At 44.7% G+C, this 26,178-nt stretch overlaps 1 protein-coding gene and 1 long non-coding RNA gene across 6 annotated transcripts; both read right to left on the reverse strand.

Annotated features, from left to right (window-relative positions):
• Positions 1-1,349: 1,349 nt before the first annotated feature.
• LOC124675614 lies at positions 1,350-4,550 on the reverse strand. Of its 5 annotated transcripts, none has more exons than XR_006993354.1 (6): positions 4,086-4,550; positions 3,626-3,989; positions 3,331-3,532; positions 3,196-3,243; positions 3,010-3,084; positions 1,350-1,822 (listed from the first exon to the last, which is right to left on the reverse strand). It is a non-coding gene; the product is annotated as an uncharacterized LOC124675614 (long non-coding RNA). The 5 variants fall into 5 exon arrangements; XR_006993353.1 differs by having other exon boundaries at positions 1,350-1,652; positions 1,732-1,822; positions 3,196-3,532; XR_006993355.1 differs by having other exon boundaries at positions 3,196-3,532; positions 4,086-4,161; positions 4,263-4,304.
• Positions 4,551-7,214: 2,664 nt separating this feature from the next.
• LOC124678872 (protein NLP2-like) lies at positions 7,215-13,465 on the reverse strand. The gene is made up of 5 exons (XM_047214725.1): positions 11,584-13,465; positions 10,831-10,872; positions 9,970-10,698; positions 8,728-8,845; positions 7,215-8,597 (listed from the first exon to the last, which is right to left on the reverse strand). The coding sequence occupies exons 1-5, from the start codon at positions 12,445-12,447 to the stop codon at positions 7,543-7,545; spliced, it is 2,808 nt and encodes a 935-aa protein (XP_047070681.1). The 5' UTR covers positions 12,448-13,465; the 3' UTR covers positions 7,215-7,542.
• Between the last annotated feature and the right edge of the window lie 12,713 nt (positions 13,466-26,178).

The following is a 26,178-nucleotide window of genomic DNA, read 5'->3' on the forward strand; positions in this document are numbered from 1 at the left end:
TCAGCAGAACTGTTCGGTGTCTCGTTTTTGTGCAGTAAATCCAACTTTCAGGGAAAACCTCGGGATTTTGACGAAAGGGCCTATTTTCCCAGAACACCGACGGAGCCGGAAGGACAATTGAAGTGGAGGCCCGAGGGCCCCACACCATAGGCGGCGCGGCCTAGGGGGGCCGCGCGGCCCTATGGTGTGGCCCCTCGGCCGGCCTCCGACGCCCTCCTTCGGACTACTTATTCGCCTCGACCTAAAACGCACGGAGAGAAGTCGAAGTCGCCGAAACCCTCCGAACGCCGCCACATCGCGAAACTCCGTCGCGGGAGCCGAAGTCTCCGTTCGGCACTCCGCCGGGACGGGGAATTGGAGGAGATCATCACCGCCATCACCGCCAACGCCTCTCCATCAACCAGAGATGTTTCCCCCATCTATGTGTGAGTAATTCCCCCGCTGTAGGCCGAAGGGGATGGTAGGGATTGGATGAGATTGGTCATGTAATAGCATAAGATTGTTAGGGCATAGTGCCTAGTATCCGTAGATGTTACTTTTATGATATTGTTGCAACTTGTTATGCTTAATGCTTGTCACTAGGGCCCGAGTGCCATGATCTCAGATCTGAACATGTTATTGATTCATGAAGATATTCGTTGTTTATGATCTTACCTGCAAGTTGTATACACATGTCGCTGTCCGGAACCAATGGCCCCGAAGTGACGGAAATCGGGACAACCGGAGGGAATGGTAGCGACGTGAGGATCACATGTGTTCACGGAGTGTTAATGCTTTGCTCCGGTACTCTATTAAAAGGAGTACCTTAATATCCAAGTAGTTTCCCTTGAGGCCCGGCTGCCACCGGTCGGTAGGACAAAAGATGTTGTGCAAGTTTCTCATTGCGAGCACGTACGACTATAATTGGAACACATGCCTATTGATTGATTAGTACTTGGATACCGTTTTATTATTATCTGCAAATGCCCTGATATGATTGTTACATGAGTTTCTCTCATCCATGCAACGCCCGTCATCCGTCCCCGTGCCTACAGTATTTTAATCCTGCTGTTTACTAAAATCACTACTGCTGTCTTTGTTACTCTCTGCTCGTTATTTCACTATCGCTATCTGCTATAAAACTGTTACTACCGATAAACTCTTGCGAGCAAGTCTGTTTCCAGTGCAGCTGAATTGACAACTCCGTTGTTAAGGCTTTCAAGTATTCTTTGTCTCCCCTTGTGTCGAATCAATAAATTGGGTAATACTTCCCTCGAAGACTGTTGCGATCCCCTATACTTGTGGGTCATCACTGATTCAGATCAAAATTGTATAGAGTGAAAAATGTTGAATAATACTGCTTATGTGCAAGTTGTGCACAACTAACCATAATCAGAGAATTGGTATCACACACACACTGAACACGTCAAAACTTGATGCTCCACATAGTTGATAATTCATAAATTATAAGAAAACAAGTTTGACATTAGCATTTCTATGGCAAAAAAACCATTCTAGAAGGTGGAAATCAGAACAATAATAGACCGCTAGTGATTTGCCTGCCTCTCTCCTCCGAGTTGTGCCTAGATAGCATTTCTTCTCTTTGCAACCTTTGTCATCTCCTCTCCCCTTTCACATCTCACCTTCCTCTCAACGGCCCATGCTACCCCGACCTGCAATTGAAACATAAGAGGTATATATATAGGGACCAGCTTCACCTCATATTGAACCATCATGTAGTTGAGCGATAACATGATTGATTGCTGATGTCAACTTGCTAGCTTCAATACTGAAGGTTTTGTGATAATATTAACATCCTTTGCAAAAAACTGGATGGCATCAGCTGAAAATTTACACAAGAGCAACAAAACAAATTACAGAGCAGGAAAAATAAAGGAGATGTGTGGTATGATAAAATTTAGGTACATGCGGCAGTTCAGTAAGCGACATGTTGAGTTTTTAACAACCAAGTATCCACTCAAATTTCAAAGTGCAAGCCTGTAGCCAACCGTCTTCAATTTTCTTAATTTTGGCATATCTAATCTACTTACCTAAATACAAGCTAACCCAGTTCTTCGCTGCTGAAATCTATGTACTCCTGACACTACGAAAGATGCTTGTGTCAATAAAATTATGTTTTTACCATTTCACAGAAACACAAACATTACTGTTCACTAATTGAGCTGCACAAGATAACCACCACCATCAAATTAACACTTATTTCACACAGACAAGGATCAACAAAAATGATACACAAGCCTTGCAACTCCTGATCTACGTAGCAAACAATTATAGCATCATGAAAGAGACCTACAGTTATCCTCATTTTCAAATAATTCGATTATTACACAGAGAAAAACATATATGTAATCCAGATAACCTGACTTGACGAACATTTACACCTACTTTACCACAATGATAAAGTCATTTGATTATAGCTCTATCACAAGAAAGTTTCCAAAAAAACGCCATGACCACAAGCTTTACCCACTGAGAGAAGTAATTGACAACTAACCATTCGCCTGCATCAGCATTAATTATAGGTACCAAAGGCTAGAAAATCGATGATGCAATCTAGTTAGGCTCTACAAAGTTCTTGACAGAAGTGGAAATTATTCAGAATAGAAATGCACACTCTAATGAATAGATACTTCCAGACACGTTCAATTAATAACCTGTTCCAACAAGTGGACGTCCCTACCAAACCATTCAAGTCTTTCACAGATTGCAATTATATGCCCATGACTATTTTTCACAGAGCTCATCATGATTGCCACAAGGGTTATACATTGTTTCGCAAATATACGAATTCCTAACCTGCTTATTTGCATTGCGGCATGATATGGAGGTGGCCATACAGTAAATATGTGCATAGATACCTTTACACACACACAAAAAAGGAAATTCATAGACATACCTAATTTATCTAAAAGTATTAATCTCTATTTTATCATATCAACTGAATCATCTAAAAAGATCCTATACTTGCAGTATGATCCAACTTTCAAAAGAAAGAGGTCAAATATTTACCTGTTTGAACTGTAAGATTTAAGCCCAATTCTTCTATAGAATTATAGAACTCCATCTTCTTCCTCTAGAACACACCTGAACCATCGCAAAGACATAGAAAGAGCCCGCATATGGGTGAATGGGTAACGCCATCAACCAACGTAAAAAATGAATGCATAATGGAATGTACACATAACATGGACCTACCTTTCAAAGCAAGAGTCAATATTAGGCAAGTCTTCACTGAGGTACCATCTGCAAGCAGAACCACCCCTAAGTGTCTCATCATCTACACGGTACATTAGAGTTCAATGTAATAAGGATATATTTTTTTCTTGATACCTTCAGGCTTCAGGTGCTCACTAAAACCAGAACTGGATATATGTATTGAGAAGGCAATGCATCAAATGTTAAAAAAATAAACCCACTATTATAATATTTTATAAGGACACCAAAAAAGATCCCAACAGCAGCAGAGCTCTAGCCATTATCATTGAATTCAGCAGCTCTTTGTCTCCGAAGCACACATTTGAGCCCAGCGTTCCTGCATTTTTTGTTGGTTTGCCCAATCATTATGCACAAGCGTTATCCCACTGAAAGAATATAACACAATAATAAGTGAACACATGGACCCAACCTTTGATCTTTCGGAGAAAAGACCCTCTTTGCAGTGTTGGGTGTATTGGTGGTCATGAGAACACGTGTCAATTGGCAAATCAAAGCAGACAGGAACATGCATGAAAATATAAGGGCAAAACACATAGCGAAAAATGAATCTCGGGCTTCAACATGTGACAACAAGTAACATAAAGGGACCAAGTTATACACATACATAAGGAGCGAATAAGGCAACGTCCTTAAGCTCACTGACGGTTGTCCTCCAAATTCGATTTTGTAACATCTTTATCTGATCTGGTATGCGGTAGTGTGTTTTTCAAGTCAAATTCTCATAAGCACCACTTCAGGTTAGGATATAGTGCCAAAATTGCTCCCTTCCAAAACTGCATGAAGTACATCTCATCAATACAACCTAGTCACTTAAAGGATTTCATCTCAAAGAGAGTAATATTATAAACTAGGTTTGCATGCTTATATACCTCGAAAGATGATTGATGTCAAGTCGATTCATCACTCTGATGCATACAAAAAAAGATTAGGAAGCCTCTATGATTCCTGTAAAAATACAAGGAAAGTAGGAGTCAGCAAAAATGATTAGGACAAATCTTGCACGGAAAATTTTCCATAAATGATTAGTACGCATCAAATGTACTTACGAAAGCAACAGGAAAAAATATATATATCACAAAGATAGCCTTTCAGTATAGCTAGATGATCCAGATCCTTGATTTTGACCAAACCATTTAGAATAGTTTTCTAAACATCTATCTGATGTACTTCATAGTTGCTTTCTTGTCACTGAATTAGCTCCATTATTCCCAAGGAAAATCCTTATGCTATAACTGAAGCCGTGGCAAGTGACCAATTCATCAAGACATAGAGTGCATTGTCCAATCCCAAGAAATAAAGAAGTTGCAAGGGGGCATGATTGGAAGTGGGCAGAGAATACCCCGCACGGCCGCACCTGCAGTTATGTAAATCAACAACAACAAATGCCAAATAGCAAAGGGCAACATGACAGTATGATTGTTCCACACAGTAACCAATAAACAGGAGGCCGAATCACAAACTATCAGCGTGGGGCATATATCTGTATTTAGATGGAGAAAATACAGCGAGAGCCATGATGCGCGGCGCTTCGGCCTTCGATCTGTTGGGGGAGAGCGCTGAGTGGCAGCGCATCCCGACCTTCGGGGCGGCCGATATGGCGACATCGCCCGACCTTCCAGGGCCACGCCGGCCGCCATCGCTCTGGCCGTCAAGCGTCTGCGGTTGATTTGCCTCCGCCTGCTTCCACCACGGGCTGGCGACGTAGATGAAGCCGTAGTGGTGGAGGCGGCCAGGAACCGGCCGGAGAGGACGACAGGAAGAAGATGAGGGCATGGGGAGCCGCAGCTGGGATGTGAGAGATGGGATGGAGCACCCCGCTCATTTCCCAACCCCCCCCCTCGCTCTCGTTGAGCTACATTAACTGCTCCCTCTCCCCTCCTCTCCGGGCCACTCCAACCTCCTCTCCGCCGGAATAGCCGGCCGGAGATGGAGAGGAGTTGGTGCCGGCTGTAAATACTTAGGTTTTCCTTCCAGTTTTCGTCCCTCTGTGGCGTTTTGGAGCTGTGCCTCGGATCTCGGTGGCAAGATCTGGGGAGTAAGGCTCTTCTTCTTGCTCCTCTGTCTCCTGTGGTTGGAGAAGGGAGGCAACGAGGGAGCCACGGTCTCCACGAATAAACCAGCCGGCCGCAGATCTTGTTCGCCGAGGAGCCGCAAGGCAGCAGCCCCCCCCCCTAGCCGGCCATGGAGGTGAGGGGGAGGGGCGATGCTTGTGCTGGCTTACGACGAAGTTTCTTCTGGCCGGCCGTGGAGGCGAGGAGAAGAGACGACGATGTGGGCTTTCTCCGGCGGATAGGAGATCCTCGCATCGGCGTTGTCATCATCAACATCTCCGACCTGCGCGCTCTCTGTCTCTCTTGGCCGACCAAGGGGGCGAGGGAGAGGATGACGAAGATCGTGCGGTGGCTGAGGTTTGGTGGTGGCGCCGAGGGCTTCTAGGGTCTGCGCCCTTTGCAGCAGTTCTCAAGCGACGGCTATGGTGCGCCGGAGCTATCCTTGGCCGCGAGGGCGGTCCTGCTGCGCTCAGGCTCGATGGCCTGAGCTTCTTATCCCTCCTTCAGTGGGGGATCTTTCTAGATCTCGGCGTGGTGGTCAACGCTGCCGCTCCACCAAGTGGTTTTGTCCTCGGTGGGAGTGGCGGTGGCCGCGCTAGGAGGTCAACGACCGGCGGCGGTGAAGATGTACTCGATCGTGTTTGGCGATTTTTTGTAGGGTGTTGTGTGCAAAAATTAGGGGCTCATGTGTTAATCTTCTACTGGGGTCCTTTCTGTAAATGTACACCCACCGCTGATGAATGCAGACTCTGGGTCCTTCGGGGCCTTTATCTTTTCAAAAAAAAAAAGATGTGAAAGATGGAGGAGGTTGCGTGTGGGGAGAGGAAGCGTGCGACCAATCACTTTACCTTTTTTTCCTCGCTCGCCCAACCTTTTCTTTCGACTTTTCTCTCTCTCTCACAATCACCAACCCTCGCGGCAGGTGCGTATCGTGGATAGCCCCATAGGCCTCCCTACCAACACGCACTTGCCTTGTTCTCAATTACTCATGAAGAGTTTGGCCTTATTTCTTGAAGCATAAATCAGGAGCATTTTTCAGCATTTAAAGAATGGAAGACTATGGTTGAAAGGCAACTAAAAGGAAGGTAAAGAAGCTTCGCACTGATAATGGGCTGTAATATTTTGAGCATGCCCATGTAGTAATTTTTTTTACAGCATGCAGCAACCGGCCAGTGAAGGCAGTATCGATTCCCAAAAATCTCCATTGGAACAGAGGCATTATCGATTCCACAGCCAGTAGCCCAGACTAGCGACACGAATAACCAATCGGCCAGTGAAGAAATCCTCCGACTCTCGGGGCTGTTTTTCCTCAACTGCTGCTTGCTGGATCGCTCTCGCGAGAATCCACAGCGCAACCAACACTTGACTCCCAAGACGCCGATGGCTTGCCTCTTCTGTTCCTCTCCCAGTTAGACTTTGAGATCACTCGAGTACATACGGTAGCTTTCCCATCAATCCATCATCAAGTCCATAACCCCGGCTGCTGCAGGAATCTGGGAACTAGCACTTGCACCTCTGATCGGGCAAGTCCAGAATGACCCATCGCTGTTGGGAGATTTTTTTTTTTTTTTTTGAAAGAAAATGTTGGGAGATTTGGGGGCAAGCAGAAGAGATAACCTGGTGTCGACTGTGAATCGCTTCCTATCCACATAGAGCTGTTGCAAAAGCACGACCATCCGGGAACAGAGGAACGAAACATTCCGTGGACAGCAGCAAGAAGCAGGAAAGATTATCCATATTGAGCTGCTGGAACAAGCAGAAAGACTATCCGTATCAACCTGGAACAAGCAGAAAATTTATCCACATCAAGCTGGCACAAACCAGACCAGACCCGCTCGGAAAGCTGAAATTTCGCGTATGCATTTCACAGAAATCATCCAATCTAAGTAGCACTTTCATGTGTCCCGAACAACCAACATAGGAAAGATAATTTGGACCCGCAGGAAGTTCAGAAACACTGGTTTTCTCCAGCATCATAACACAGGCAGGAGCTTTTGTTCCATAGTAGCCTACAGGGACAGTAGAATATCATGGCAACACATCATTGCCAAGACAAACTATCAGGACCTCTACGACATTGTTTCGGGGCAGGCACAATGTCTGTGCGGCGATCGCTACACTTCCTGTTCAGGACTTCCCACATTATCGCTACATTACACGCTACGCGCGTACAAAATACCAAACCCTACCGCTACAACATAGACTACGCCTACTGCAACATGGTACAGTTGAGGGGGGCCAACAAGATCCGCAAAAGTAAAGCTTCCTCACCATGTCATGAATTCTGTCCTTCCAGCTGCAAACAAGTGCTGCTACCTGAGCTGCTGATCAGGCAAGGGAGGTCCCGCACCTGGAGCTTCACGTTGCGTGTGCCCATTGAATCCATGACGTCCACGCACTCCTGGAGATCAGACTCGTTCGCCATGATGACCCACTCGTCCTCATCGTCCTTGTACTTGAGCTGGAATACCCCGGTTGACAGCTTGAACCTCTTGGCTATTTCATCCAGCAGGTGATACCAGCCCAGCGATGGCATAAACTTGAACCGCACGGTGTCCCCATTGTAGGTAGCCTTAACTGTAAGCGCAGGACTGCTCTTGTCTTTCAGCGAATGTGATGGGTTCTTCTTGAAAGTAGGGTGGCTTGATGCACTGCCGCTCGAAGAGTCTGTCATGCCAGAGGTAGAAGGATGAGTATGCTCCCTGTCTCCGTGATCACCAAACATATCAATATCTGCCGGCTGTATGGGTGGTGAGTTCCTTCCCGCTATCTGGTCTTCGATGGTCCCGAAGCCTGGGCAGACAGAGACAGAATGATTGATGTAACCTGGTTCCTTGTGATGCAGAGAACCGACAACAGCAGTGGGATATAATGGTCCTTGTGTGCCTTCAGAATTTAAATGATCTGTGACAATCGCGTCATAAGAAGCGTGATTATCACTGCCACTATAGTTACGTGTCTGCATGTGAAATTCATTGCCTTCCCCTTTCTGTGCATCAGGGAGCTGCAATTGACAATTTTCTCTTTCCCATCCCTCAGGCGATGAATACCCTTGCTCAGATTTTGGGCCAGATTTTTCATCTGCAGATTTTCCAACGGATGGACTAGACAAACCATCAGATGAAGGGAATGGCATCTTCTCTGGCAGAGAAACTGCTGGAACAAGAGATCCAGAAGCAGGGTCATACTGCAAAGAGCTCTCAACCCCATGGACTGAGTTAATAACAGTTTGGATCTTCTTTAATGAACGGTTGACCTTGTTTATCTTGCGAGATGGCCATCGTGAAATTCCATGTTGCCGGCATATCCGTTTCAAAGTTGTTGGACAAACTGCAACAGTATCAAAATGTTACAACAGTCCATTATAAACTACTCACATTACCTAGATATCATCCACAGTAAACATTCCGCAGAGAGATCAATTAATGAGGTGACACTAAGGGGCGGGGGGTAGGCTCACCACCAAGGCTCTTCGCAGCATCCTTCAGACTTCCAGAGAAGTATTTACGAAGAACATCAATACCAATATTCTTTTCAGCCGTACTGCGCCTTTTCTCTGCAAGTCTCGCTGAACTAGACTGTACATGCAATGCAGAAGAAGCTTAGTCAAGAGGATATCTATAACCCATGCTTTCTTAATTCAATTTAAATGCATGCATCAATGTTGATGGTCTAGGTTCAGCAGATTTAACATACCAACACATCAAAACTGCATATTAACCAACCACGAGAGCGTGAAGTATGGTGGCTACTTATCATGGCATGTCAACAAAACTGAGCACTAACCAACTATTGGCATCAGAATATTGGCATCAGAATATTGGCATTTCTTATAATATACAAAATTACAAATGTACGGCAATGCCCACGACTTGTAACACACAAACATCCTGACTGCCAAATAAACTAGGGATTTGAAGGAAAAACTTGGTAAAAAGGATTCAGTTAAAGTCAAGCTCATATGCTTCTTCAGAAAACGGAGTCAAGATGGTCATGCAGCAAGTCTCAGGAAAAGATTTCAGCTCAGTTATGCTAATTATAACTATTCATAAATTTATGCTCATTGGCAAGATCCTGAAGCTGGTGCTCGATGAGTTTGTGACCCATGTTGGTTCCTGGTAGTCATGAGAATTTATAATTTTGTAGGAGTACATTAAGCATACAATATGATTAGCAAACTCAACCCAAACTTCTACCATTTTTGGAACACTTAAATAGAGGCATATAATAGGTGCGATGAGTGGGATGCGGAAGGCGCAAAGAGACTAGAGGATATCAGATTTGTTGTTTATATTATGTCACCTAATGTTACTGTTTAGTTTGGATTTCTGAAGTGACCGTTGGACTGACAGAATTTATCCGGTTTGGTCTACATGGTTTCTTATTCATAAATGCTTTCTTATGTGTGTCCATTTTGTGAAATATTTGGTGATATAAAGAAGGAAATGGTCATCATAAATTGCATCAGTTGCCTTGTAAATACAACTTTCTCCAATTGAATTAGTTCGGTTATGTCGTTCAGTTTGCCTATGTGTAAGTTTACTCAAATACATTTGGAGAGAAGTGCAATTGCTGTTATTCTATACACATGAATTTTGCATGCATTGTGTTTATGTGTGTGGTAAGAAAAGAAACTCGAGGTACCGTGGCAACACACAGGCACTTGCATTATATTAAAGTAAAAGTTACAGTATGAGCGCACCTGCTCAGCTGTGTCCCCTTGCTTATCGACCAAAGATAGATCCTGAAATGCCTTTTCCGTGACTGGTTGATCACAATGTGAAGAACTTTCAGAGTGGCCAGCAGGCAAGCAATTTCCACTGGTTGTCTTATACATTAATGCCGTACCCGTACATGCATCAACTTTAACAACCTCTGCTTCAGAAACTGTTCGCAAGCTTTTGCATATTCTTTGCATTGTACTTGACAAGTTATTCAATAATAACTGTTGTTCTTCACTGCCTGTGCAGTTGACAGGGAGAAAGAATTCTAGTATGTAGTCATCATCACCAGTGTATGTGCTCCTTAGCCGAATTGCTACAGCAGCATGCAGACCAAACTTACGAGCATGGTGTGCGAGTGGGTAATCCTTAATACTGTACTCTCTTATATTAGGTGAGAAGAACGGGAGATTGGACTTGAGTGCTCGTCCCACAATACCTTGCCCTTTCTCAAGATGACTTTCAGCACATGCATGAAAAAAGCCTTGCATCTTTGCATCATTAACATAACAAGCTGATTTGTGGATCGAGAGCATCGCTTTTCCTGACCATGAAGCAAAGACATTCTCTTGTCCAACAATATGACCATCGCGACTTTCATCTGATGTAGGAACCCATGTAAGGGCCAATGGAAGCATGTGCGCGTGGCAAATAGCTCTTAGTACATCCAATATTTCAGTAAAGGCAGCTTTCTGATTTTCTGAATAAAACTGCAAATGAAGAGACATCACATGCATTAAATACCACTAGGTAAACAAAAGCTAAAACGAGAATTTGCATCCAGCACCCATGATGCACAGCAGAAATGCAGCATAAACTATGTTAGAAGTGAAGAATGTTACCTTGCCATTACTGCAATCCCTCGTAGTGTTCAAGTTCACAGCCTACAAAATAGTAATGGGGCAAGTATTAAATTTGAGTGCTAAGTAGAATGCGGATTGTAATGCACATAATTGCCTGTGGACAATGAAGAATATTAACTCGGCACTCGCAGATTCTCAGCTCAGTGAATTAGATCTAACTGCTAAGCACTAGCAACTTCACGGATTCTCAGCTCAATTAATTAGAGCGAAGTTAAAATACTAAAGCAGGGATGTGCAAGGTTATTTTAGTTAACTAGATCACAAGATATTTTAGCAAATGAAGAAAACACATGATATATATAATTAAATGTTTGGACAATGAGAAGAATTATTCTTTCGAGGGAATTCATGCTATGGAATGTGCTGTTTCCAATCAGAACTACGTCCAGGGCATGTCTGCGTAAATAAGTATCACTTTATCAACTATCAGCTAGACAAACTTAGGTCATTTGTATTCTAACATTTAAATTCGTGTACACACTATTCATGGCATCCATACATGGTACCAATGGGTGCAAGAACTTCCATCTACTATCAGTTCACTTTCCCTTGTTATGGCACTAGTAGAAGTCACTAATAAATCTAATAGAAATTGCAACCAGAAGTACGCATGCTCCTCCAAGGCTCCAAGGGTAAAATCACTATTATGCATTGAAGTTAAGAAACTGAATCCCCACAGCTAAATGTGATTGTTAAGGGGAGAGAAACCAGCGGGGAGGGGGGAGGACTTACCTGCAATGCTTGCCGAAGGTTATCCATCTCTGCATCAAAATCAGGCTTCTCGTTTTTTGTGATAAGCTCAAGCACAGCACAGCAACTGCCCTTGCTGGGGTCATAAATCGGCATTGCAAGTGATCCTCGTACGTCATGGCGAACTGCATACTCCATCCTCAAGTACTCTGGCTTGCTGTAGTAGAGCACATTTGAGGTCCATTCTGGCACACCAGAGATGAAGACCCTCCCTGGAACACCTGGGTACAGGCTAGTCTCCTCCTTCGCCGAGAACACGAATTGCCTGGATATTTCTCTGTACCCTGCAAGAGCCTGGTCAAGCAGAAACGGCTGCTCACATGTACTCAGCACGACATGCCCCTCCTGCTCAACAGGCATCCAGACCTGGGCAAGAACGCCACCGCCCAGCGACTGCCTGAACAAATTCAGAGCCATGAGCATCCTTTCAGCGAGTAAGTTGCCAGCGACAGGCCTCGGAACCAAGCTAGTACTTCCTTGCTGGACATCACCAGCCGACCCAAGCTCGCCTGAACTCTTGGCTACTCTTGCGGTTTCAGCCGGGTTCGCCAACGGTACCAAATCAGCCTTCTGAAGCCCAGGTTCACTGGAAAAGGCATCTAGCTGCATGTCTTCACTGATACCAGATGCACGAGGCGATGATCCTAAGGATGACCACATAGCGAACATCTGGTGTGTAGACGAATCATTCAGTAAGGAGAAGAGTTGATCGGTTAGTGAAGGGCTGCTGCAGAGCTCAGAGTACCCATCAAAGTTCATCATGGCCGCGGCGCCATACGGATCATCCGAAGGGCTGCCGATGCTTCCACTGCATCCAGCACGGCTGGACGGCGCCGGCACGTCCATGGCTTTGCTCCCCCTCGATTGGTTCCAGATACTTGTCAACTCCTATAATGACAACAAAGATTCTTGTGCACTTTGTTGGGCAAGAGATAAAGGGGAGCACTGTATTCCGTCAAAGCAGAATCTTCGTAGTATAGCACAGGGACTAATTTAGTAGGCAGTATCTGCACAGGAGACTGCCTTTCTTCAAAGGGATTGTACAGTTGATAGAGCGACTAGGCACACCCCAAGACTCGTGGATCAGCAGTTCATCCACCAGCAAGGGAACTCAAAAGGCCAAGCTTTGGGAGGGAAAGTTGTGAGCAGCAGCCTAAAGCAGCGGCACAACCGCCCAAGTCCTGTCTTTTGACGGAGGGAGGAGCACACAAAACGGATGCTTGGCAGAAATGGCGCAGAAGCTACAATCAAACAGGATTCTGGGCTAGAGGCGACTCACTGATACCAGAAAAATCCATCGTCTTCATCCAAAAAAAAAATCTCTGTGATCTGAAATTAAGCGCCGAGGCAATCAGAAAGATGCAAATTCTGAAAGATAATCTCCAAAACCAATCGTCTTTGCCTGAAACTTCTTCGCCAAATCCGCTGATGACCAAAACAAAATACAGTATTTGGCTCGGAACCTGCAATCCGAGCCGGCGATAACTGCAGAGAGCCAACCACCTCCAAGCTCGGCCTAATCACCAGACCAACCGGATGCCTCCAAGAACCTTTTACTGGTCCGGAGAAATCCCAGCAGCCTCCGCTGAAGAAAGGCCGAGTCTTGGACGGAAGACACCAAGCGGCCGCCGCCTCTCCTCGGTCGGCGGCGCGGATAAGGATGACGGGAGGCAGTGCGGTGTCGCAGATCTGAGGAAGCGGCGGGAGGGGAGAATCGGAGGATAGTCTCTGTGAGAGAGACCAAGAGGGAGAAGGGGGTTGGATTGGATTGGAGGATGGAAATTCTCAAGAGCACCTGTTGCTGGCTTTGCGCCTGTTATTCTACTCCTCGCAGCGGATTCTTCCCGGCTGTAGGGTGTCTTGTTTAAGCTCATGGATGCCATTTTAAATGTTTTCTATAAATCGGTTTGATTTTTTCTGGCCTCGGTTTCTCTTCCTCTATTTTGGGAAAGGTAGTGGTTTACTGCTGTGAGAAGTTGATACGAAACAAACTCCACAGCTGCAGCACACTTGGTCACTTGGACAATGGATAGTGCTATCGCTTTGGGGGTTAATTACATATGTAGTCCCTCCGTTTATCCGTTTATGAATACAATGTCATATTATTTTTCGTCGAACTTTGACTAGTAATTTAGTCCATTAAATATAAGTTATATGTTATTTAAAAATGTCTCATTGAAAAGTTAGTTGAAATGTGCATCTGATGTTATATTTTTTGAATAATATGCATCTTATATTTGGTTGACCAAATTATTAGTTAAAGTTACCCTAAAAAAACAAAATGATCTTGTATTTAAGAAGAGAGTGGTTTTTTTAAGCTGTACACTAGGTTACCCCGAGTGACTTTTAATTTATATATAAAGAAGGTTTAAGTTTTTTTGAGATGAAAGAAGGTTTAAGTTACAAACAGAGCTAGAGTTGAAATCTAACTAACTAACGAGAAGCAACAAAACAAGAGAACTATACAAAGGAAGTCACCCATTCTTGTAAGCCAACATAGGTTTTCCTCTTTGCCTTGTACAAAAGGGAAGACATCTCCTCAAAATCTTGAAGATCCTATAATCTTAAGATTTATGCGTTCACTATGCAGAGTAAATTTTTTTGTAAAAATCAACTCAATTCAAGAAGAACGGTTTAAATGCCCATGTCTAGGAACTCTTCGATCCAAAGAATATGCACATGAAAATTGAAAGATATTATGCTTATCAAAATTCATCGGAAGATTATTTTATCTGTGAAATCATAATCAACACGATTTTTGAGAACCAACCTGAGGTAGGGTGGTTAGGAGAGTGGTTGTACCCCGGCCCACCAGAGTTCAAACCCCAGGTTTGACATATGTGTGTCTTATAAAGGCGGAATATTCATTCAATGGGAGGCGACGTTCCCGTCGACAGCGATGCGCCTGTGGTGACTTTCGTCAATTTCAAGATCAAATCCGCTAGCTCAGTTTTCCGGAGGCGCTCATAGGTGTGGCGTGTGCGTGTGTGCGTTCATAGGGGTGAGTATATGCGCGTGTACGTGAGCGTCTGCGTTTGTATTGTGCTAAAGAAAAAAATCAACACGATATTGTTGCAAGTTAACTAATAGGAAAAAAATAGTTGACTACACATCTTTAAAAAATCCTTATATCATTTTCATGGGACAATGAATACCATAGGACTATCAAAAGTTCTAGTATGCAAATTGTCCGCAAAATATTACTACTACTAGGCCTTTCAAATTTTACTACTGTCTCATTTTCAATGTTCTTTTATGAGGATAAGAGTTGTGTGCGATGCACTGCTACCTAATGCCAAGTTTGACCAACCAACCAAGGCCGTATAAAACTCCCACGATCCATCCTCTCCTCTTCGCCACTTGACATTTTTCTGTTGATGAGCTCAATTACTATTTGGAAAAGAGACACCACACAACATTTTCCAATTAAGCGACGGCAACCGTGCAACTAGCCTACAAAATCGCTCTCAGTAGGCTGGATGCTTTCAACATCAAATGGCGTACGTACCACCCGAGCCTTTTCTCAATGAAATATAGCACTGAACCTCCGGGAAAGTACTTTGAGGTCCGTACGAGCATACTATCTAACTTCTGTTGTTTAGTCAGCGAATGACGCCGGTGCGCGGTGCTTAAGAGAACATCTTTGGATTTGGGAAATCACAAATATAGCATTATTAGCGTGAGAATCTTGCTCTAGTGCTCTGCATTACAGAGTGGGTGTGGGGTGAGGTACACAATGCTTGTTTGTTTTGTTGACCGTGATAATTATTGAGTAACGAAGTACTCCACCCCTTGGTTCATACTAGGTCCGTCAGCGTAAAATACAACGAATCAGGTACACTGGCGGGACCCAATTTCCAAGATTTCGTAAAAAATGTGTTAGTAGGGTTTGTTGAATCTGAAGAAAAAAACCACACGCATGTATATTGAGTTGGAACTTGCCCATGCAATTGCTAGTAGGTTGCACGGAGGTGAAAAGTTTCATCGTGATACCGTTTTCGAAAAATCTGCATGCTTACGTGGACGCTAAGAGCATCTCCAGTCGCGTCCCCCAAACCGTCCCCCAAAGCGATTTGGGGCGCGCCGGACAAAAAAAGCGTTCCAGCCGCGTCCCCCAAAGCCCTTTTTTATCCGGCGCGGCCCGATACGGTGTCCGGCGCCCGAGCCCGTCCCCGTCCCACGAGGGACGCTCCGGGACGCCGGACACAACGAAAGCGAGGCGGGAGTGGCGGGGCCGACGCGTCGCGCGGCACGGAAGGCTAAAACCCCGTCGCCTACCTTTGGTCAAGCGACGTTAATGGCGTCCCCGTTTTCCCGAGCGACGCGAGGGACGCGTCTCGTCGTGCATGGCCGCGTGGCCGTCCGCGCCGGAGTTATTGCGTGCAACCACCCGCCGCCGCCGCCGTTTTAAGACGCCCTCCGCTTATCGCCGCTCATCATAATCCTTCTCGTCGCCGCCGCCTCCCCTTCCCGGATCCTCTCCTCGCCGCTCAAAAAATGTCGTCCTCCCGCAAGATCGCCGCGGCGAGCGGCTTCGGCCGCGCAGCCTCACCGTGGCGGAGGCGTGGGCGCCGTACCACGCCCGGTATCCGGTCCCGCCGGACGTGCGGCTGCCAAGCGACGGCGGCCGGAAGATGGCCGTGAACGGCATTGGCATCCCGCCGCCGCCGAAGCCAGACACGCAGCAATGGCGGGACGCCATCAAGGCCCGTCGGGCTCAACTCACCGCCGAGGAGCGGGCGGATCCGACATGGGCGGCCAAGGACAACGACGACTGGTGGACGACGTACTTCAAGGCCAAGTACGACGTCGAGCCGCACAGCGACCGACGGGCTCATCGGCGGGCCCAACAACTCGGAACAGGGAAGGCCGCGCCCGCTTCGGGGCGTTCCGGGCGCACCCTCGAGAACGTCATCCGCGGCCTCCGCAACGGCGCTCCGCGGCCGGGAGATGCCGTCGTCGCCGCCGCCTTCTCCTCAATGGCAGCCGAGGAGGACGACGTACTCGTCCTCCTCGCACTCTTCTTCCTCGGGGCCGGCGCGATCGACGCCGTCGTCGTCGTACCGGTCGGCGCCGTATACCGTTCCCAAACGGGAGGTCAAGGAGGAGCCGGCGACGCCTGATACGTCTCCAACGTATCGATAATTTCTTGTGTTCCATGCCACATTATTGATGTTATCTACATGTTTTATGCACACTTTATGTCATATTCGTGCATTTTCTGGAACTAACCTATTAACAAGATGCCGAAGTGCCGCTGCTGTTTTCTGCTGTTTTTGGTTCCGAGAAAGGCTGTTCGGGCAATATTCTCGAATTGGACGAAATCAACGCCAAACCTCCTATTTTTTCCCGAAGGCTCCGAACACCGAAGGAGAGTCGGAGGAGTGCCGGGGGGCCCCACACCCTAGGGTGGCGCGGCCCAAGGGGGCGCGCGCCCCTATGGTCCGGGCAGCCCAGGCCCCTCCGACTCCGACTCTTCGCCTATTTAAGTCGTCGTGACCTAAAACCTCGACACCAATTGACGAAACTCCGGAAAAGTTACTCGTGGCGCCGCCGCCATCGCGAAACTCCAATTCGGGGGACGAAGTCTCTGTTCCGGCACCCTGCCGGACGGGGAATTGCCCCCGGAGCCATCTCCACCGCCGTCTTCACCGCCATCTTCATCGCCATCGCTGCTCCCATGATGAGGAGGGAGTAATTCACCCCTGAGGCTGAGGGCTTCGCTGTAGCTATGTGGTTCATCTCTCTCCCATGTACCTCAATACAATAATCTCATGAGCTGCTTTACATGATTGAGATTCATATGATGTTGTATCACAATTTATCTATGTGCTACTCTAGTGATGTGTTATTAAAGTAGTTTATTCCTCCTGCATGTGTGCAAAGGTGACAGTGCGTGCACCGTGTTAGTACTTGGTTTATGCTATGATCATGATCTCTTGTAGATTATGGAGTTAACTATTGCTATGATAATATTGATGTGATCTATTCCTCCTACATATGCATGAAGGTTACGGTGTGCATGCTATGCTAGTACTTGGTTTAGTAGCATTGATCTATCTTACACTAAAGGTTACTTAAACATGAGCATTATTGTGGAGCTTGTTAACTCCGGCATTGAGGGTTCGTGTAATCCTACGCAATGTGTTCATCATCCAACAAAAGTGTAGAGTATGCATTTATACTGTTCGTTATGTGATCAATGTTGAGAGTGTCCACTAGTGAAAGTGTAATCCCTAGGCCTTGTTCCTAAATACCGCTGAGTTACTACTCGCTTGTTTACTACTACTTGCGTTACTATCGCTTGTTACTCGTTTTATTGCGTTACTATCGCTGCAATACCACCACCATCAACTACACGCCAAGCACTTTTCCGGCACCGTTGCTACTTGCTCATACTTATTTATACCACCCGTATTTCACTATCTCTTCGCCGAACTAGTGCACCTATTTGGTGTGTTGGGGACACAAGAGACTTCTTGCTTTGTGGTTGCGAGGTTGCATGAGAGGGATATCTTTGACCTCTTCCTCCCCGAGTTCGATAAACCTTGGGTATCCACTTAAGGGAAACTTGCCGTCGTTCTACAAACCTCTCGCTCTTGGAGGCCCAACACCGTCTACAAGAATAGAAGCTCCCGTAGACATCAAGCACTTTTCCGGCGCCGTTGCCGGGGAGGAAAGGTAAAAGGTACTCACATTCGGACCTCGGCTACCAAGCTATTTTCCGCCATTGTAAGTACTCGAAGCTATTTCCTTTAGATCCTGCAATTGCAACTTTTTGTTTCTTGTTTACACTAGTTAGGCATAATGGAAAACAACAAAAAATTTAGTGAGCTTTTTAATCTTTTTCCTGATTTAGAATTGTTTGATGCGAAAATTAAAAAACCTATGGAACCTTATTTGCATGCTAGTAGCGATGTTATTAGTATGAATGCAATTACTCGCTAATGCTATGAAGAAGTCTAAGCTTGGGGAAGCTAGTTTTTGTGGTCTTTTTAGCTTCCCATCTTTAGGGGAGAAAATTTGTTCCGATAATGCTTTATCTCCCATATGCGATAACTCTAATGATGCTTCGATATTTTGAATCCACCTGCTGAAAGTATTCCGTATAAAATACCTATGAAAATTATTGAACGTGTTATGGACAATCACTATAAAGGGGATGGAACCGTCCATCCTAGAGATCATTTCATTGTTTTTGCATGAATTATGCGGGTTATTCAAGTGTGCAGGTATCTCTATGGATGAAGTGAAGAAGAAGCTATTCTCCGTTTCGCTTGTCCGGTAAAGCGGCGCATTGGTATAAATTGTTGGAGAATAGGCATTCTCTTGGTTGGGAGGAAATTGCATCTCTCTTTTATTCTAAATTTTATCCTCCGCATGAAGTGCATATTGATAGGAATTATATTTATAACTTTTATCCTCGTGATGGAGAGAGTATTTCTCAAGCGTGGGGGAGATTGAAATCTCTAATGCTCAAATGTCCCATTCATGAGCTCCCCCGTAATGTTATTGTTAACAATTTTTATGCGAGACTTTCGGGACAACACAAGGACTATCCGGACGCGTGTTCGGAGGGATCTTTCACAAGCAAGGAGGTTGAAGCTAGGTGGGACCTCCTTGATCGGATTGAGGACAACGCTCGAAGGATGGGAGAACAATGAAGGTAAAGAGTCAGGTATAAATTATGATTATGAATGCATTGAAGCTTTCATGGATACCGATAAATTTCGAAATATGAGTGCTACTTATGGTCTTGACTCTCAAGTTGCTGCAAATCTTTATAAAGCCTTTGCTTCTCATTTCGAATTGCCTAAAAATAATTTTGATAAGTATCATGAACCTTTTAAAGAGGCTTGCATGAAGAATGAAATTGTTGTTAATTATTGCAATAAGCATGCTCAAACTCCTAAGAATGCTATTTCCTATAAGCATGTTAATTTTTGTGGAATACATAGACCTTGTGGAATTAATCAAATCAAAGATGAATATTGTATCCATCATGCTAATGAAAAAACTAGAAAGTGGTTTAGGGCTCTAGATGATCTTGGTAAAAAGTTTGTGCCCTCTATCCTTTTATTTGTGAAGTTTGCCATGAAGTGGGTCATTTTAATTTTCAATGCTCCTCCAGGTGATATATTGAACCCAATGAGTGCTGCAAATTTGTATTGTGATGATGAAATTACTCCTAATCAGCATGATGAACTTACTTTATTTTTGGGGTGTGAAGAATTGTCGAGAAAAATCTCTTTGTTACATATGAGTGATCTTGATATTGATGATGTCCTGCATGGGTGTTTTTCTTATTGCATTGATAATAGCTATACAAATACTTACATACAAAATATTTTAGAAGATGACACCTTGCCAAAATATGATAGGACCGCTGTGTGTTTTCAACTAATTAACGAAAAGGAGGGATCCTCCCAAGTTTCTTCTATTGTTTCTGAAAGTAAATCAGGTTATGCGGACAAGCCACCCTTCAAGCCTCTTCTTCCTGAAGAAGGGAATGAGGAAAAGGAAGAGAAAAAGAAGAAGAAGGGAATGAAGAAGAAGAAGAAGAAGAAGGAGAATAAAAAGAAAGAGGTAACATCATATCCCCGCGTATATGAGATAACAATAGGTAACCGTAAGTATGTTGCTCCTAATGATTATTGTGATAATGAATCTGAATATGATGATCTTCCTATGCCCTTTACATACATTAGCAATCATGATTTGAATGAGCACACCACTTTTGATATTGCAAATCTCTGGGAAATTGATTCTGAAAATGATGATGATAATAATTGCCATAGTGTCGGTGCTATCCATGCTTCCTCCCATAATGATATAGAAAGCTCTAAGCTTGGGGAAGAGGTGTTTGCAAATCCTTTAGCTACTGGTCATTATGTTCTTGATACATCTCCTTCTAATAACAATAATGGTGTGGACACGAGATAAACCGATTGTGAAAGATAACTATTCTATTTCTTATGATGGCACTATGCCTCCGATCTCTAATGATCATTACAAAGAATGCTATGATATAGGTTCTAACTATCCTTATGAAACTTGTCATAGTCATGATTGGGTTACCAAAAACAATTCCCTTAATATGCAACTTGTTTACCATGTTCAAATTCTTGATAATAATCCTGCTCCAATTACTATTAATGAGAATAACTCTTCTTATGCCAAATTTAATGATACTTCTATGCATAGGAACCATGATAAGAATGTTTTAAGTGATGGGTATATTGTGGATTTCATCAATGATGCTACTGAAAGTTATTATGAGAGAGGGAAATATGGTAGTATGCATCTTAATGATATTAAGTTTCCCCTCTTTATGTTGAGAATCTTGAAGTTACTCGTGTTTTATCCTCTTATGCTTGTCACTTTGTTCTTCATGAATTCATTTGTGTACAAGATTCCTCTTCATAGGAAGCATGTTAGACTTAAATTTGTTTTGAATTTGCCTCTTGAAGCTCTCTTTTGCTTCAAATACTATTTCCCGCGAGTGGATCATTAAAACTGCTGAGCCCATCTTAATGGCTAAAAAGAAAGAACTTCTTGGGAGATAACCCATGTGCTATTTTCCTACAGTACTTTGTTTTATATTTGTGTCTTGGAAGTTGTTTACTACTGTAGCAACCTCTCCTTATCTTAGTTTTGTGTTTTGTTGTGCCAAGTTAAGCCGTTGATAGAAAAGTAAGTACTAGATTTGGATTACTGCGCAGTTCCAGATTTCTTTGCTGTCACGAATCTGAGCCCACTGCCCTGCAGGAAGCTCAGAAAATTATGCCAATTTACGTGCATGATCCTCAGATATGTACGCAACTTTCATTCAATTTGAGCATTTTCATTTGAGCAAGTCTGGTGGCCTAATAAAATCCATCTTTACGGACTGTTCTGTTTTGACAGATTCTGCCTTTTATTTCGCATTGCCTCTTTTGCTATGTTGGATGAATTTCTTTGATCCATTGATGTCCAGTAGCTTTATGCAATGTCCAGAAGTGTTAAGAATGATTGTGTCACCTCTGAACATGTGAATTTTTATTGTCCACTAACCCTCTAATGAGTTGTTTCGAGTTTGGTGTGGAGGAAGTTTTCAAGGGTCAAGAGAGGAGGATGATATACTATGATCAAGGAGAGTGAAAGCTCTAAGCTTGGGGATGCACCCGGTGGTTCATCCCTGCATATATCAAGAAGACTCAAGCGTCTAAGCTTGGGGATGCCCAAGGCATCCCCTTCTTCATCGACAACATTATCAGGTTCCTCCCCTGAAACTATATTTTTATTCCATCACATCTTATGTGCTTTTTCTTGGAGCGTCTGTTTGTTTGCTTTTGTTTTTGTTTGTGTTTGAATAAATTGGATTACATAATGCTTGTGTGGGAGAGAGACACGCTCCGCTGGTTCGTATGAACACATGTGTTCTTAGCTCATAATATTCATGGCGAAGTTTCCTCTTCGTTAAATTGTTATATGGTTGGAATTGGAAAATGATACATGTAGTAATTGCTATAATGTCTTGGATAATGTGATACTTGGCAATTGTTGTGCTCATGTTTAAGCTCTTGCATCATATACTTTGCACCTATTAGTGAAGAATACATAGAGCATGCTAAAATTTGGTTTGCATAATTGGTCTCTCTAAGGTCTAGATAATTTCTAGTAAGGTGTTTGAACAACAAGGAAGACGATGTATAGTCTTATAATACTTGTAATATGTCTTTTATGTGAGTTTTGCTGTACTAGTTCATCCTTGTGTTTGCCTCAAACAACCTTGCTAGCCTAAACCTTGTATCGAGAGGGAATACTTCTCATGCATCCAAATACTTGAGCCAACACCATGCCATTTGTGTCCACCATACCTACCTACTACATGGTATTTCTCCGCCATTCCAAAGTAAATTGCTTGAGTGCTACCTTTAAACAATTCAAAATTTATTACCTCTTATTTGTGTCAATGTTTTATAGCTCATGAGGAAGTATGTGGTGTTTATCTTTCAATCTTGTTGGGCAACTTTCACCAATGGACTAGTGGCTTCATCCGCTTATCCAATAATTTTGCAAAAAGAGCTGGCAATGGGATTCCCAGTCCCAAATTAACAAACTAAAAATAGACACTCCTCTATGGTATGTGATTGTTGGACGGCACCCGAAGGATTCGGTTAGCCATGGCTTGTGTAAGCAAAGGTTGGGAGGAGTGTCATCATAATAAAACTAAAATAAAAGGGCACTCCTTCAATGGTATGAGATTGTTGGCAGGCACCCGAGGATTCGGTTAGCCATGGTTTGTGAAAGAAAGGTTGGAAGGAGTGCCACCCAAAAATAAAATAAAATGGGAGCCGCTCTTTGAAGGTTTGTCCGGCAAGGGGTTAGAGTACCCGCTACCATTCGTTGACAACAACAAACACCTCTCAAAACTTTACTTTTATGCTCTCTTTATGTTTTCAAAATCAAAGCTCTAGCACAAATATAGCAATCGATGCTTTCCTCTTTGAAGGACCATTCTTTTACTTTTATTGTTGAGTCAGTTCACCTATTTCTCTCCACCTCAAGAAGCAAACACTTGTGTGAACTGTGCATTGATTCTTACATATTTGCATATTGCATTTGTTATATTGCTTTGCATTGACAATTATCCATGAGATATACATGTTACAAGTTGAAAGCAACCGCTGAAACTTAATCTTCTTTTGTGTTGCTTCAATACCTTTACTTTGAATTATTGCTTTATGAGTTAACTCTTATGCAAGACTTATTGATGCTTGTCTTGAAGTGCTATTCATGAAAAGTCTTTGCTTTATGATTCACTTGTTTACTCATGTCATACACATTGCTTTGATCGCTGCACTCACTACATATGCTTTACAAATAGTATGATCAAGATTATGATGGCATGTCACTCCAGAAATTATCTTTGTTATCGTTTTACCTGCTCGGGACGAGCAGAACTAAGCTTGGGGATGCTGATACGTCTCCAACGTATCGATAATTTCTTGTGTTCCATGCCACATTATTGATGTTATCTACATGTTTTATGCACACTTTATGTCATATTCGTGCATTTTCCGGAACTAACCTATTAACAAGATGCCGAAGTGCCGCTTGCTCGTTTTCTCGCTGTTTTTGGTTCCGTAAAGGCTGTTCGGGCAATATTCTCGGAATTGGACGAAATCAACGCCAAACCTCCTATTTTTCCCGGAAGGCTCCGAACACCGAAGGAGAGTCGGAGGAGTGCCGTGGGGGCCCCACACCCTAGGGTGGCGCGGCCCAAGGGGGGCGCGCCCCTATGGTCCGGGCAGCCCAGGCCCCTCCGACTCCGACTCTTCGCCTATTTAAGTCGTCGTGACCTAAAACCTCGACACCAATTGACGAAACTCCGTAAAAGTTACCGTGGCGCCGCCGCCATCGCGAAACTCCAACTCGGGGGACGAAGTCTCGTTCCGCACCCTGCCGGACGGGGAATTGCCCCGGAGCCATCTCCACCGCCGTCTTCACCGCCATCTTCACCGCCATCGCTCGCTCCCATGATGAGGAGGAGTAATTCACCCCTGAGGCTGAGGGCTTCGCTGTAGCTATGTGGTTCATCTCTCTCCCATGTACCTCAATACAATAATCTCATGAGCTGCTTTACATGATTGAGATTCATATGATGTTGTATCACAATTTATCTATGTGCTACTCTAGTGATGTGTTATTAAAGTAGTTTATTCCTCCTGCATGTGTGCAAAGGTGACAGTGCGTGCACCGTGTTAGTACTTGGTTTATGCTATGATCATGATCTCTTGTAGATTATGGAGTTAACTATTGCTATGATAATATTGATGTGATCTATTCCTCCTACATATGCATGAAGGTGACCAGTGTGCATGCTATGCTAGTACTTGGTTTAGTAGCATTGATCTATCTTACACTAAAGGTTACTTAAACATGAGCATTATTGTGGAGCTTGTTAACTCCGGCATTGAGGGTTCGTGTAATCCTACGCAATGTGTTCATCATCCAACAAAAGTGTAGAGTATGCATTTATCTATTCGTTATGTGATCAATGTTGAGAGTGTCCACTAGTGAAAGTGTAATCCCTAGGCCTTGTTCCTAAATACCGCTGAGTTACTACTGCTTGTTTACTACTACTCTGCGTTACTACTGCTTGTTACTGTTGTTATCTAGCGTTACTCTGCTCGCAATACCACCACCATCAACTACACGCCAAGCACTTTTCTCGGCACCGTTGCTACTGCTCATACTTATTTATACCACCCGTATTTCACTATCTCTTCGCCGAACTAGTGCACCTATTTGGTGTGTTGGGGACACAAGAGACTTCTTGCTTTGTGGTTGCGGGGTTGCATGAGAGGGATATCTTTGACCTCTTCCTCCCTGAGTTCGATAAACCTTGGGTATCCACTTAAGGGAAACTTGCTGCTGTTCTACAAACCTCTGCTCTTGGAGGCCCAACACTGTCTACAAGAATAGAAGCTCCCGTAGACATCAACGCCCGTCAACACGAGGCGTGGCGGTAGCGGCAGCGGGCGGCAGCAAGGGAGGCGCGGCGGCGCCCTCCTCATCCCGAAGCCGGAGGTGAAGGAGGAGCCGGAGGAAGCGTCGCGAGCGGCGCTGGCCGGCGGAGTACGAGCGGCGGCAGCCGCTCATCGCCGCCAGCGACGACCCCGAGGACCGCCCGGGGCTGCGGGCGGCGTTCTTGGCGTCCATGGACGACAAGGACGCCCGGGAGGGGCGACCTGGACGCGGCGATCGCCATGTCCATCCGCGACTCCGGCAAGCCGCCGGTGGACCTCACCGACGACGGCGAGGCGAGACCAAGCGGCTTGGTGAAGGACGAGCCCGTGGACGAGCCCGTCGACGAGCGCGTCAAGCGGGAGGTCGTCACCGACGAGATGTACAACTTCCGGCAGTACTACGACGCCTCCGGCCGCCGCAAGTGGTTCTAGATTAGGTTTAGTTTTAAAGTTAGTCAAATTTCGTTCGAATCTATGTAAGTTTGGACGAATCTAATCGAATCTAGTCAAGTTTAAAATTTGCGAAATTTTGTTTGGGGGACGCGACTGGGGAGCGACGTCCCCCAAACGCGGCACGAACGAAACACGTCCCCCAAACGCTCAATCCGGCGCGGTTTGGGGGACGGTTTGGGGGACGCGACTGGAGATGCTCTAATCAGTTGCTCCATGGATATAAGCGCTGCAGTTAGGTATTGTGTCTGCTTAGATTGTTGAGGCATCAGGCACTTATTAGTTGGGCGTCAATGGAAGAAAAACAGCCAGGAACTTGGCATAACGGCTAGGACGTCTTCCCTAGCGCCTGTGCACAAGAGCCTCATTGTTTGTGCTCTAAGGGCATATACAGCACAAGGCGCTTGCACGGACTCTTAGAGAGATAAAAAATAAATGCTAAAAACAAGAAAATCAATCAAGCGTTCGGTTCCGCAACGCAAGGCGTTAAGTTTGGACGCTCCTGTCCTTCAATGCGGAAAATTAAGCGCCTGCTAATTAATTTTTCCGACTTCCTTCTCGCCGAACGTACATGCAAGAGAATCATGGCGCTGCCAGGCGAGCTCGGTAGCAG

This window comes from Lolium rigidum, chromosome 7, assembly GCF_022539505.1.
Source record: "Lolium rigidum isolate FL_2022 chromosome 7, APGP_CSIRO_Lrig_0.1, whole genome shotgun sequence".
NCBI classification, from domain to species: Eukaryota; Viridiplantae; Streptophyta; class Magnoliopsida; order Poales; family Poaceae; genus Lolium; species Lolium rigidum.

What these genes read in the sequence shown, in the direction of transcription:
- LOC124678872 (XM_047214725.1), bottom strand. Translation starts at nt 12,447, where the DNA reads ATGGACGTGCCGGCGCCGTCCAGCCGTGCTGGATGCAGTGGAAGCATC. An exon ending in AAGGGGACACAGCTGAGCAG is followed by an intron (nt 8,846 to 9,969) that starts GTGCGCTCATAC and finishes TTGCATGTACAG; the next exon opens with TCTAGTTCAGCGAGACTTGC. An exon ending in TGCTGCGAAGAGCCTTGGTG is followed by an intron (nt 8,598 to 8,727) that starts GTGAGCCTACCC and finishes ATACTGTTGCAG; the next exon opens with TTTGTCCAACAACTTTGAAA.